The sequence below is a fragment of the Oreochromis aureus genome, linkage group 20 (genome assembly GCF_013358895.1).
Source record: "Oreochromis aureus strain Israel breed Guangdong linkage group 20, ZZ_aureus, whole genome shotgun sequence".
Taxonomy (NCBI): Eukaryota; Metazoa; Chordata; class Actinopteri; order Cichliformes; family Cichlidae; genus Oreochromis; species Oreochromis aureus.
The window spans coordinates 10,623,224-10,638,118 of NC_052961.1; the positions used below are offsets into that span (position 1 = coordinate 10,623,224).

The 14,895-nt window shown below is 39.9% G+C and overlaps 1 protein-coding gene across 1 annotated transcript; it reads right to left on the reverse strand.

Annotated features, from left to right (window-relative positions):
- Positions 1-92: 92 nt before the first annotated feature.
- Positions 93-14,533, reverse strand: samd10a (sterile alpha motif domain containing 10a). Its single transcript, XM_031735913.2, has 6 exons — positions 13,943-14,533; positions 12,171-12,352; positions 3,051-3,219; positions 2,824-2,964; positions 618-740; positions 93-237 (listed from the first exon to the last, which is right to left on the reverse strand). Exons 1-5 carry the CDS (start codon positions 13,953-13,955, stop codon positions 643-645), a joined length of 603 nt encoding a protein of 200 aa, XP_031591773.1. The 5' UTR covers positions 13,956-14,533; the 3' UTR covers positions 93-237; positions 618-642.
- Between the last annotated feature and the right edge of the window lie 362 nt (positions 14,534-14,895).

The following is a 14,895-nucleotide window of genomic DNA, read 5'->3' on the forward strand; positions in this document are numbered from 1 at the left end:
GATTGTCATGATGCTTTTTCATCACAGTTCATAGTCAGTCTGTAAAGATGATATCAGTTTATCGTGCAGACAGGGAATGAAAAGCTGCCAACTTCCAGTTAACAGCTTTATTCTGGAGACCACAGCTCACCGGATGCACATATCCTACAGATCTGATTCACATTTCACGTTACATGATTATATGTACTCTGACTCCGGTGTTTCCATCATCCAGCTAGGTTATCCTTCCAAAGGACCCTGCAAAACACAGAAGGATGAACACTTTTCAGATATGTTTTTTAACTTTTAACAGCAAGTTTTTAAAGCTTTTTTTTTTTAGAGGTGCAATAATAAGCTTTCATCGCTCGATGTTACAGATAAGTATAGACAAAGATTTTGTGTTGGTCCCTGCTGGTTATTGGAACAATACATCACTGCTGCGTGGGAGCTGGGCCGTCTAATCCATACCTCTGAATTTACAAGTGATTAAACTGTTCTAGTTAGTTATAAATGTCAGAACTGTACAAAAGGCTTATTTTCTGTTGATAACTGTAATGTTTCCACAACATAATTATAAAACACAATAAAACTCAATATTACAGCTCTCTGCATTTCAACTGACAGGAATACTCCCATACTTGTCATGTCTTGAGTCTGTTATCTTCAGTGCTGTGGTTCATGAATGCCTTTTAACTTTATCTTTTGGGAGTCTGCAGACAAAACAAGTCCATCTGAACAACACTGTGGAGGTCTGACGGTTTCTGTAGATACAAATCAGGAATATATGTAAGTTAGCCGTTACTGAGCTGTTAGTACCATGAAAAAGAGTTAACAGTCAGATAATTTAGGACAACAACACAGTAACACAAACTGTGGCAAATACAATTTACTTTTGGCAGCTTTCCAAAGGATTATTAATTCAAACTATCATCACCTTTTAGTTTTGTCAGGACAGTCAATGAATATTTAGTCAGTTTTAAAAACAGACTGCTTATTGTTTAGTTTTTGCTTTTCTTTCATTAGAGCATCAAAAATTAGCACAAACATTTCTGTTCAGTCTAAAGAGACACATGCCACAAGGCCTGATATAACATTTATGTGTCTAAGGGATATCATCAGAAGATACCAATTCATATCAAAATTCTCAAAATGTGACAATAATTGTTTAATGTTTGTTTTTAAACCTTTCTTTTCTAGAAGCTTCAGCAAGCAGAATCATGGCCTGAATGCACTGATGTGCCAAACATATTTGCTTTGCCAAGAGGATCACTATAAACTGTGCATAGGCTCCTTCTGCTAGCCAATTTATTTTTATTTAATTATTTTTATATATGAATAGTGCAATAATGCCTGAGCTGACAGCTGGAAGTAAAGAGAATACAAAAGAAAATAGAAAAGGGGACAAACAGGAGAAAAGATAAGATCACAGGTCAAAGCACAAAGAAAGCACAACATGTTATCTACTCTAGCAAAAGGACACACCGTCCCCGAAAGAGAGAAAAACAAAAAACAGATACACAAACAAACACACACCCATCCACGTCGAGTTTGTTTTGTCCTTTTATTACATCTACCACAGACAGTATCTGCACCGGCTGCAGGTCTTTGGGAAGTGACAGAGGCACCATGCGCCTATCCTACATGCGACTAGTGCAGCTGCCATGACGGCTCTGCCCAGACTTGTTTATTACAAGTAAAAGTCGACATGGAACTACTTTGCATTATTATCATCATTGTGACATCAGCTATGTTCCATAGCCTAAATGGGAACCATCCTAACAATACAAGCATGCAGGAAAATCCTCTCTGCTATCTCTCTTAGATTTAGTTTGAACAGAATTTTGACTAAAAACGTCACTGCATGATTTAAAGACATCGAATCTTTTCCATTATTCTTAAAGCCAAGTTACATCAAACTCCACTGTTGGCTTATAACAACTGCTAGCATTCAATTATTTTCAATGAGAAGTCGCAGTGCTTTTAGTGTAGTTCACAGACATGTGAAGTTTGAACAAAAAATCTGCATGATTTTAAAGACATCGAAAAAGCCAAAAATCAAACTCCACTTCTTATTTACTTAACCCCTGTGAGTACACAGACATGTGAACAAAAAATCGGTTTAAGAAACAAAGCCTACAGAAGGGCTGACCCATGCATTGGTTTCAGGCTCCATCTGGCCAGTCACCGTGGGCCACCAGGGTGGGGCTTTGTATATTAAAACTACAGTAGTCTCATCTGAATAAAGTGAATGGAAAACATGAAAACAAACCCGCTTATTGTGTAAGTGTTGTTTGTTTACATTGCTGTTCTCATATTTACATCACAGAGAGACATAACACTTCCCTGACTCCAGACAGATGCAAGGCTGGTGGCGGTGGACACACAGCAGAATGCCTCCCATGTGAAAAGCCCCTTTGTTTCAGAATTACACCCACCAACATTTTTCCAGTGTTATTCAACCAAGAAGTGAAATGTATCCTTGGCACAGGCATAATTACAGCAGCAGGTTTTACAAGGACAGGAGAAAACAGAGTGGAGAAATCTCACACAAGCATAGAGAGCATGCAAGTTTTAACCTGCCTGCCTGCCTGCCTGGGTTTGAACCTGGACCCTCCTGCTGTGGGACGGCAGCACAAACTATGGAGCCATGTTCAAAATTTTTTTTCCAGCTATCTTAATCATAAAACATGTAATTTTAGTGCTAAGCTAAACCACTGCTAGCTAAAAATTGATTTTTAATTGACAGGAATAAGAGTCAGAAATTTCACATTTTGTGAAAAATGTCAAACTGTGTATTCAAAGTCAAGGACTGGGAAGACTGAAAACACACACACACACCCTCACCTCTGCTGAGCAGCTGCAGGTTGCGTCCCTCCTCCTGCACCTGGAGCTGCAGCACTTGTTGCAGCAGCTCCTGTCGAAGTGTCTCCTGCACTAAACCCATGCGCTCCAGCTTCTCCCCATTCAGGCGCAGTAACGCTCGGCCTTTAAGGTGATGACAAAGTCATTTTTTACAACTAAACTGTAATTCATGAATTCACTAGTGGTACTGTTTTTCTACTATCTCAGACCTGTGATGGCGTGGTGGGAGAACGCTTCCACGTAGGTCAGGTAATTGTGTGGACAGTGTTTCTTCAGCCACTTGCACACATCTTGTTGAGACCAAAGAACAACAGGACGGATCAGGCTGGGCTGTGTTGGGCTCGTGTGATATATCCCATAATTGTCACTGGAGCGGTACTGTAGATAAGAAGGCAGACAGGAAAACATACAGATAAATGCAGAGGGTTGAGTGATATAAGGGGACATTTAATGCTTTTTTCCTTATTTCTGTCATTCGTGTACTGCTGCAGTAGCGGATGTTCACATCAAACATGGGTAAAGCTGTACATAATGAGGTCAGAGTATGTGCAAATTAACCCAGTGAAACCAAAATCTCAGGTTTAGTGTTTAATATATTTATTATTTTTCACAATGAAATACAAAAGTATAAAGCATAAAAAAAATAAAAATAAAAAAATAAAAAAGGAGAGAAAAATTAAAATAAAACCCACCCTAACAAACAACACCCCTGTTCGCTGTCAAGTAATCAAAAGTTTAAAAGGAAAAACAATTCACATCAATGCAAAATAACACCAGCCAAGGTATACAGAATAAGAAGGAAGAAAAATAAGTAAACAAATATATTTAAAAAAATAAATAAATAAAGGTCACTCCTGAACCTGTGTAGATGGTTGGTCAAAAAATATCAAAAAGGGTTTCCAGACTTTATTAAATTTATTTACAGAGCAAAATCTCAGGTTTAAAACGGCACTAAATACACAACTTCAGACAGTTTTTCTACTCCTGAATCTAAATGACGTCAAACAGAGTGCATATACATAATATTGTTATTACCAGGACACACACTGGCTTTGAGCACAGAAAACCTTCCACCAGCTGTTAAAATCATGTGTTTCTGAGGGGCAGCCAATCAGAAGAGACAGGCTGGTCTTAAAGGGGAAGGTAGCTAAAATAGCTTAACAGAAGAAGAACACATAGGCTACAGCAATGCTCAGTCTAAGATTAAAAAAGGATTATTTTAAACTTTAAATCTTTAAATCTACAGCCACCAACCACAGAAGACGTAGCTGTAGCTCAGGAGGTAGAGCAGGTCATCTGTTAACTGGCAGGATGGTGGTTTGATCCCTGGCTGCTCGACTCTGCATGCCAAATATCCCTGGGAAAGATACTAACCCAAGTTGTTCTCTGATGAATGTGTGTGATTGATAGACAGAAAGCACTTAAGTGTAGAAAAAAAGTGTTTGCGTTGGTGAATGAGGCACCTCGGTTTGCAGCCATTTCCCTTGTTGCCGTGTTTAAAAATGCCAGGTTGATTCTTGTGAAGAAGTTTAACCTGGTACAAGGTACTACCACCTAATGCAAAACCCCAAAAATGGACTTGAATCAAGCTGAGCATGTGCTAGTGAAAAAGAGGCTTAAGGAGATTTTTCAAATATAGAGATACTAGGATAAGCAAACAGACAGCATTTTTCAGAAGTGAGATCTGTTCAACGACTCAAAGTCCTTTGCACTATTACTACACTAATCTAAAGACCTTGGAAATAAAAGCAACTGAACTTCTTCAAGTCTCTTGAAGACATTTCGCCTCTTATCCGAGAAGCTTCTTCAGTTCAACTGAAAAGGTGAAATGTCTTCAAGAAACATAAAGAAGTGCAGTTGCTTTTCTTTCCAAGCTCCTTAGATTACCATGACCTGGATGACTGAGAACCTACACAGATATACTACTACACTACTTCCACTTCTTTGGGTTCAGTATTTAGGTCTAAGACATGCCAACAGGAGGAGCCAGGGATCGAGTTAGTGAATCATCCTTCAATTAGCTGAGGGCCAGTTCTACCTCCCTTGTGCACACTAGAGACTTGTATCCTTTAATTTATCTCTTAAAAAAGAAAGTCTTTAACTTCACACTAACATGTTCACACAGGGGACATACTGTACTGATGCGCTTTGTGCTGAGATAGATAACCTACCACAGGCATATCTCTCATTAACAGCCAAAGATATTCAGTTATCGGTGGCATTTGACTTCTAGTAGATGTCTCCCATGAAAATGTATCCAGAGGAATCGCACAAAATTCAGACTCCATTTAAAACCTGAATGAACCTTAAAGCTCTTTTAATCTTTTCGCCTGCTGTTGCCGCTGTGCATCCATACAACCCACATCTATCATGCGCCGTGTACAAATCTGCACACTGTCTTTTATTCACTGTACATAACATGTGCACACAGCCAATTAACTGAGCATCTGCTGGGAGGATTATAAGATGAATATTGAGTATCACATTTCATTTCACATGCCTTATATACATCAAAAGATGACAAGTTTGGGCCTCTACAGGGGTAGAACATGTCTCGGCCTCATTAAAGAACACAGGGGTGATCGTTGCCATATGTATAGGCAGTGTAGGCACATCTGTGTAGCTGTGAAGTTCCCTAGAAGAGTGGCGAACATGCAGCAGCAACAGTAACAAAAAAGCACACAAAGACGTGCATGTAGGCCAGTGTCATGTTGGGATTCAGCTCTTTTATCTTATAGATGTACAGGATGCAAAACTGGAGTTGTAATCAAGCTGCGCCTTTGATCAGCCAATCACTTTTTTAAAAATGTAGCAAGTTCAGCAGTTCATTTGCGAGATAAAAAAAATCACATCTGGCTGATGTGCAAGAGTCAGTGGAGCAAAAGTTTTGCAGGAGGGTCTGGCTGATATGTCAGGATGCAGTAGTGTTAAAAACAGTATTATTCTCAAAATAGAACCCAGAACGGTGGGTTTGATATTTTTTTAAGCATTCAACAATGTCCATCACTTCACCAACAATTTTTTGATCCATAGGATGTCAGTAATGATTAATTTCATTAAAATATAATATTAGTAATAATAAGAATAATAGCCAGAAGAATGAAAGTATTCAATTCCTTTTTTTTTCTTTTTAGCCATCAGAATTACTGTCTGAAGGCCAAGAAAGATGTCCAACGCATTCACTTTACCAAGTACATCATCACGGCCTTGCCGTATTGGTCCATTTGATTGACCTTTGTTATTATTATTTATTTATTTATTTTTATTTTCAGTTGTTACAGACGGGACAGACAAAGTATTCCACTCCTGCATGAATCACAGACTCTGGAGAATTTGCTGAGTCTTTCCATAACACAATGCTGATCTGCACTAAAAATCGAAATAACTAAAAAAGAAGTAGTTAGCTTGCTTTTGGTTTTAACACCGGAGCGTAGTGCAAGCATACAGATACTGAAAGTATTTTTCTTATCAACAATATCCATCCATTCTCCTCCTTATCAGGAAGCCGGAGTACACATGCAAACACGGAGAAAACATGCAAACTACACTCGGCCAGATGGAGGATTTGAACTCAGGACCTTCAGTAGTGGTAACCACCACACCACCATGCCACCCTGTTTATTTTTAAGTCTCTTTTCTTGTGATCAGTAATTAATTTGTGATGAAATATACAAATGGCTTTGGCCTGTTCACAAAACTGCTACATAATGTGAGTATTCTTCTATTTAATTTTGGGGAGAATGAATGACACTGGGCTTCGAGCTGTGAGCTGAAACAAACAAAACATTAAGGTTTTGCAAGACGTTTTAAATCAATAATCACTTTTGAGTTGTTTAATGCAATTTAATATATAGTGTTACACAATTTTTTAAAGACATAGAGGAGTTTTAACTGTGCATGATGACAAATGACTTTGTAATGATGTCGTCCTGTGTGGTTTACTCTCACACAGGGCGACATTTACATTCTTTCTGTCACGTCATTGTGGTTCTCAGTGTGCGCCTCACCTGGTGAGATTTTTCAGATTACGATGATTATGGTTTGTAGCTGGAATATGCTCTTCCCCAACAATAAACAAGAAGCCAATTATTCTGTTTGTTTTTGTATTTGGCAAGGCTGAACACTCAATACAGGATTTGGGGTTTGGAGCCGAGTGCACTCGGTTTGTTTCCCCCCCTGTGTAAATTTTGTTTAACACAAAGAACAATAATTTGTCTTGAAGTTTTCACACAATAAATCAAGCAGCTAATGATATTAAACTTTTATTTCTCCTAAAACATGCGATGCTGATCAAGAAAGTGACCTATTCTGCTTTACTTCAGAGTGTTTACTGCTTTCTGATTACAGTTTTGTCTCACTGGTGGGAGATTTACTGTCAAGTCTTTTTGTGAGAGGGGATGTCGGACGTGATGTGCATCATTTTCACTGACATGCTGCAGATACTGTTGCTGTGGCAATGCAGTTAATGGGGATCTAAATAACAAAGAAAGACACATTCAGAGTTTGAATCAAGTATTTTTCTGGCTCTGACTGACTTCTAATGCACCATGAATACTTTTATGGTGAGCTTTTATCTTTAGACTTCCTTCTCACCCTCTGGATTTCCTTTCCTTTCTTTTGACTTGCATCTTTCATCTCAGTGCATCACTTCCATTTATGCAGCAAACAGTTTTTCCTCACTTCACACCCTACCTTTTGTAAAAACCCGAGCCCTCATGTTTGGCTTGTATATGAATAAATGTGGTCAGAGTGATCGCACAAAGGATTTCTACTTACCGGTATTTTTTAAACATTGTTTGATTTGGAGTGAACATTTCCCTTAATTCATTAAAAATAAAATGAGTCAGACGTCCTTCAATATGCAAAACAATCCCCCAAAATCCCAAAAAGCTCCATTTCTAATTTGGCTGCAGGTTATGATTTTTCATTATTAATCGTTTTGTGGATAAAACGACTGTTTGCCCAGTAAAATGTCAGAATATGTGAAAATTGACCACAGTCATGTAAAGTAGGAGTTGTAAAACTTTCTGAGGCCAGAGATCCATTAGAGGCAGAACAAGAACCATCGCAAAACCCTAGCAATGATTTACTGCTAGTTCGGTAAGGGTCACTTGAGGACTAATTTAAATACACTCACTGACCACTCTGTTAGGTATGCATCTTCAACTGCTCGTTAATGCAGATATCTAATCAGCCAATCACATGGCAGCAACTTGACCTCGACGACCTGCTGAAATTCAAACTTAAAGCATGACGTGGCTGTTGGTGCCAGACAGGCTGGTCTGAATATTTCAGAAACTGTTAATCTACTGAGATTTTCACACACACACACACACACACACACACACACACACACACACACACACACACACACACACACACACACACACACACTTGTTTTCATTATCTTAGTGAGGACATCTAACTGACATAATGCTTTCCCTAGCTGCCTACCCTAACCCTAACCATCAAAAATGAATTCCTAACCCTTAACCTTAACCAAACACACACACACACACGCACACACGAGGAAATGCCTTGTTGATGCCAGAGGTCAGAGGAGAGTGCCCAGACCGCTTCAAAGAACCAGTCATTAAAACCAAGGTTTGAAGATGAGCATCTCTGAATGCACAACATCTTGAAAGCACATATGCTACAGCAGCAGAAGACCACACCAGGTACCACTCCTGTCAGCTAAGAACAGGAAGCTGTAGCTGCAGTTTAAACAGGTGAGTCTTGATACCTAAGTATTGTTGCTGACATCCCTTTACAATGTACCCATCTTCCGATGGGTATAACGCACCGTGTCACAAAGCTCAAATAATCTCAAATCCTTTCATGAACATGAATTCATTCTACTCAGATGACCTCCGCAGTCACCAGCTCTCAATCCAATAGAGCACTTTTGGGATGTGGTGTAGCAGCAGATTCACATCATTGATGTACAGCTAACATATCTGCAGCAGCTGTGTGATGCTATCACGTCAATATGGACCAAAAGTTATGTATTTCTATGTATAGTTATGTATATTTTTCATATTATTTGTATTTTAAATTGTGTTTTAAGCTCTGGCTTCTTATTGTTTAATTTTTAGTTTAGTGAAGCTTTTATTGCAGTAGTAGTTTAATATTTTAAAACCTCAAATATGGGCGTATTACTCAGGGTCAAAACTTAAGAAGTATATCTCAGTAAACACATGCACCAAAGCCTCTTCTCACTGGTTCTATTAATAAATCTAAACAAGTTGAGGAATACTAACACTAAAGACCTTTTATTAAGGCATATTAAGCGCACCAGTTTAGAATCAGAAGTTAATATATAGTTTATATTCTCACTAGAAAAAAAAAAACAAACCCACACACATAAATTATGAAGTCATTACCAAAAACATTCCAAATAATTTTCCTTTCAGCGGTTACTATATGTACTGTGCTACTCTGAGTCCACAGCCGTGAAGTATAAAAACACTATAGAGACCATAATGAGTGTTTGGATGCCTGTGAGAGGTGGCAGAGATGCATACTGACAGAGTGAATACGAGAACAGCATGCCAAAAAAAAAGTAAGTGGAAAAACTTAACAATGGAGGAAGTGAAAATACTGTAAACACATTACAATGCAGCACAGACACACAACACCGATTAAGTTCATGTGCGTCGAGACAAAAATAAACAGACCACTACTTTATGTGCATCCAAGAGGATTGAAGCAAAGACACCGTGCAATGCATACAACTGTGTTATCAGCCCAGCCCAGTTCTATGTTTGCAGCTTTAGCTTCAGCTTGTAACAGCCTTTTAAAGAGTCTTTCATGGGGTGAAGACAAAGGCATGGGCTCTCTGACTTGTAACCAAGAGCTTTAAATGAGGCCAGCTTACAGTATAAATGGATTGTCTCTACTGCCCAAACTGGCTGTGTGAAGAGACAATGCTGTATCAGATAACAAAAAACTATTAATTTATACTGGAATAGAATGACTAGTGGAAGTAGACATGAGGACGTTTTCACGCGAGAAGATCTATAGAAACGGCTAACTGTTTATTATCCTGAAACAACAGATACAGGCTGGATACTATCAGGCAGTTAGGATCAAAATAAATTCAGCTTTTCTCTGCTCTCAGTCAACAAGCACAGTGGTGGTGCAGCACAGAGCGAGCATTGGAAGACCTGTGCTATTTAAAGCTAAAAGGCTGTTAGAGCTCACCAACCCGCTGGGGAGAGAGCAACTTTCATTCTCTACTAACAAAGTGTCCATTTACAACAATAGATGATGACTGGCTGCATTTGTCAGATTATGAGTTTTTTTTATTTCAGACTTTTCCAAGTAGAAATCTGAGAGGAGAGCTGCCAAACGGCAGCAGGGGTTTTTGCATGTGCTCATATATTGCTAATGCAACAAACACAGCAGTTTCTCGTATGAGCAGTGCAACTTTTTCATGTCTGCATGCAAGAAGTCAGTGGAACGGAAAATAAAAAATAAAACCAGAAACACATAACACCACTAATTTCTTGATATCGCCATGGGTGCAGTTTACTTAAATCACAATAGTTATTTTTAGTGAAATACAACAGTGCTAAATAGCCATGGAAACTGAATGGCTATAAATGGTTATTATACTGACAAGTTATGTAGATGTGGATTACCCTCAATTTATTAAACATATTGATGCATTAGTAATTTGAAAAATCTCCCAGGCACAGGCATTGGCTCAGGTCCAGGACTGGCTTACGAAATTATGTCTTTTACTAAATACCAAACAGTGTGTATGATGTGCAGAAAACAACCAGCAGAGAGGACACACTCCAGCGTGTTCACTGCAAGGCGAGGACATGACGTTGTAAACGAGTTTAAGTATCTTGGACTCAAAATGAACTCTATTTAACCTTTAAAAGTCATTCTACTAAGTTATCTAACATCATAAAATGCAACGTTAAAAGATTTTGCTACCTGGTCACTAACAGGTGGAACAACACTTTATTCAGTGCAAACACGTTTCAAAAAAGCCACTAAAAGCTTTGATTTTCAGAAAAGTAATTTTCACTTCATCCTGGTAGCATTCAAATAACAACAACAATCTTTTGATCTTAGTGGATTTTAAAAATATTAATATGCTTAAAAACACAGGTGACTGTGAGGTAGCTCATTGGCATCAACTGTGCTGTCAGTAAAAAGAACTAAATATTGCAATTGCTTATTAATTGTAATAAAGCAGAATTCCTACTTTTAAGCCACATTTCAAGCAGCAGATTGTGACAAACCAGTTCTATAGTCATTTTTAACTTTGGATGATGCAGGACTTGGATTATTCTTTTGACTTTGTGAGTCTTTGTGTGCTTTTAAATGCAAGCTACCCAGGGGATGCGGATCCAAATTAATCCAGCATAATTACTTAAATAAACTATCTTATATTTTCCTGCTAATGTTCATTAACATGCACTGCCTCCGTTACATAAACACATAAAGTAAGGCTTTTATATTGGTCATCTCTGAGTCCTTGTGGATGTTACATGTTATTACAACACCTGGTGATCCAGTCAGTCATCCACGGTGCGTTGAGGTGGCTATCTCCATGTAACAGAGTGAATCGTATTACAAAAATCAATGTATTTGGAATCAGATACAGAGAAAAGTGTATAAATCCACACAAATTTATTTTGATGCCTTCAACACAGATCAGCAAAGCCACTGGGACAAATATGATTGTAACATCATAGACTGTGGTATGGCCTACAAGAAGCTCTACATCTATGTCCAGATAGAGTCTGTTTATTTGGCTAAAGGTGCTGAAATGATGATGCTTGATTTTCTGACTGGCCCTCTTGTTTACGTTTCACCACAGCTTGTTCTACAGTCATATCTGTGACCATTAGTTTAAGCAGTCATGCCTGCAACCAGCCAATCATGTCCAGACAGGTGGCCGTGTTTTCAGATAGCCACATAGTTCACGTGAAAAACTTTAGTCGGAAACTTGTCATTATTTTTCTCTGCAGTATCAGAAAAAACTCTAAAATGAGTGAAAGATTAAAGGTTTCAATGTCTGACCTGAGAAACTATCGGCACAGGACCTTTCTCCTTTTCTTTGATTAGGTTTGCATTCTTACATTTCTTGGTAAATTTTTAGCAATGAAACTAATATTTAACATATTAGAATTTCAAAGTAAATATATAGGTTTTCCTAACTCTGGATTTGTGGCAAACCTCATCAAGCTTAATTAGGCAGAAAGAAAGATATCACCCTGAGCTTCAAGAATAAGAAAACCTAAGGGGATTATCACAACATGCACCAGGTGTGCTTTTTGACATGCTGAAGTGATGTAGGTGCTCAATACCTGCAGGGCCTCGGTCCCCGGCTGCTGTAGCAGCTTCACTGTTCTGCCTCCCGCTGTTTTCTGTCCGCGGCCGTCATGCCAGGTCAGGTTCCCACCTGTCCGTCGACTCAGCTGGTGCTTGAAGTCCTCGGGCAGAGCCCTGTACTCCACAGCTGGCCTGCAGAAACTGAAACTGGATGCAGCTGGAGAGATAAAGGGAGGAGGTATAATGATTAGACAGGCCAGACCTGCTGACAGTGTAAAAACAGCATGGGACTACTTCCCTACTCCCTCTCTCTGCATGACTTGGAAACAAAAGGTAGGGTTGAAACCATATGGACAACCTGCCATTCAGGAATGGTCTCATTAGGAAATTCCTGCTTGGAGCTGCTCTATTGACACAGACCAGGCTTGAGTTAGTTATCTGAGCCTGGACAAGATCCTAGATAAATCCTGGAAGTCAGCGTTCAGGTACCACAATTACTTTGTGAAAAGCTTGTAGAGTTGTGAGACAAGCCACTTTCTCATCATTAGGACGAGGCCTGCAGGCAGATATCCAAACTGACTCAACAGCAGGTGGCTTCCCAACATCCAGTAATTAAAGAGTGTGCAACTACAGTAAACACGCTGTTACTGGCACAGATTCTGGCAGAAAGCCACGGGTCATTACACATTCATGTGCCAGATTGGAAGGATTTTCTTACCACGTTTGAAGCTCCGTGTGCAGCTTGTGTTTGCGTGCGCGCTAATGTGCATTTTCAATATCTTAAGTTGACTAAGAGAATTTGAAAAGAGGACAGAACGAGAGAGGCTGTCAGGGGGAAACGAGGTTTTGAGGAGATGAAAGGGTGCCTTCGTTTCTCCTGCTTTGTGCTTCTCTTTTCTGTCATTCACCATCTCCCACCGAGAGCGGAGCCAGGCCGCGTCCTGCAATCATCAAGGCAAACCAGCACTATCAGGTTATTACGAATAAAACTTGGTGTGCGATTTTTGGTTTCTTTGAGGTTTTACTCGAGGCATGTACGAACCCTCCTTCAGAATGTTACTCACCCAGGCTGCCGCTGTAAACACAAATGTGCCCCTTTCATGGATGTAGTATGCATAATTAAGACTATTTGTCAGAGCCTTTTCCCTTCAAATGGAGAAAAAAACCTTCTCTTTAAAAAGTGCCAGTACTGGAAAGGAAACGCGTTCATGATCAAAATCCTTGCTAAACAAATTATGAAGTGTGTGACCTGCCTGCAATATCTTTAATCTTGTATTTTGGATGATTATACGTTAAATTAAAGCTCTTATTTGGGGTATTTAAAATTCTGACTTGGCACACATCTTTACCTATCAGAAATATGCACATCAGGACTTCAGAAGCTAGCTGCTGGGAGTAAATTCAATTAAGAGCAAGCCAAGGCAGGAAAGTGACCACAGCAACAGTCACACTGATAGTGGCGATGCTGGATGCGCTGTCCATTTCAGCACTATGTCACTGACCATCAGCGACCCCCTTCTGTTCCTTTCTTATGTATAATATTCTTATAATGTCTGAATGCATGTATATGACAGAGTCTGTTTTTAATAGATTTAATGTAGCAGGAGGCAGATTTAGCTGCACTTTATTTCAGGGGGCTCTTTCCAGCTGAGGCCACTTACGTAACAGATAAACTGGTTTAGCAAGTATTGAGTTAAAGTAATGGAATCAGCGTGCTTTAGATTTCCGCGGAATGCGACTCGGACTATTTAGAAAAGAGTTACTGATTATTATTATTAATAATAATATTGAAGTGCAACCTTCCTACCGTCTACAGCCATGATGTTTTCTCGGAGACAGCCTAGTGGAAGTCTCCCATCTTCTCCGGTGACCGACACACGGGCTGCGGGTCCAGCTCTTCCCCTCTGTGTGCGCTCCGCTCACCGACAAAAGTTTCACTGAGGTCTGGCAGGAGCAGCGACGCTCCACATCCTCTGACCTGAGCTGCTGGGCTAAGTGGAGATTTACAAAAAACAACCACGTCTTAAAACCAGCTCACGTCGTCCTCGGTGTCACTGGCTGCTGCTGTCTGTGAAGACGAAGTTGCAGAAGACTGGACAAGAATGTCCCCGAGCAGCTGGCTGACTGGTTCCGCGGGCTCAGGCGGGCGCGAGCATGTGCGCGCGCGTGCGTATTTGTGTGTGGTTTTCGTCTGTGTCGTGAGAATCAGATGCGCGGCTTTTTCTCAAGAGCATGCATGAGCACAGCGAGCTCAAAGTGCAGCCCCGGGCCCTGTAATTAACGCAGCCAGTGGAGACTCTGAAAAACAGCCGGATGAAAAGGCTTCTCATCGCTGCAGCATCCACCATAAGGAATTCCCCTTTGCCTTTTCTTAAAGAAAGGGAGCTCTGTGCGCGCCCGTGGGCACTGCGCCCTCCCTGTGATGGACCCTCTATGTCGGGTCTGTGCAGAAGAGCTGCAGGACGGTGACTGTTCCTGCTCACACCTGCCCTTGCACTCACTTTATTGGCCACATTTGGCCACATTTAGAGTAAAAGGAAGACCTCCGTAAGAGCAGAAGAGCACAAAACTTTAAGCATCCAACATAACCCAAATACAATCAAAGCCATGCAAAAGACCTTCTTTCTGTCTGTCTTTCTTTCTTATTCTTCTCACTCAAAACAAAAGGAATACGAACAAGCATAAACAGAAGTAAGAAAAAGCTACATTTGGTTTCATCATTGCCTTAAAGGGCTGATGAGCAAAAGGCGGAAGAAAAAG

Excerpts from the sequence above, each read along its gene's own strand:
- samd10a (XM_031735913.2), bottom strand. Across the intron at positions 3,220-12,170 it reads CGGGGACCGAGGCCCTGCAG|TACCGCTCCAGTGACAATTA; the intron begins GTATTGAGCACC and ends TCTTATCTACAG. Across the intron at positions 2,965-3,050 it reads CTCCCACCACGCCATCACAG|GCCGAGCGTTACTGCGCCTG; the intron begins GTCTGAGATAGT and ends ATCACCTTAAAG.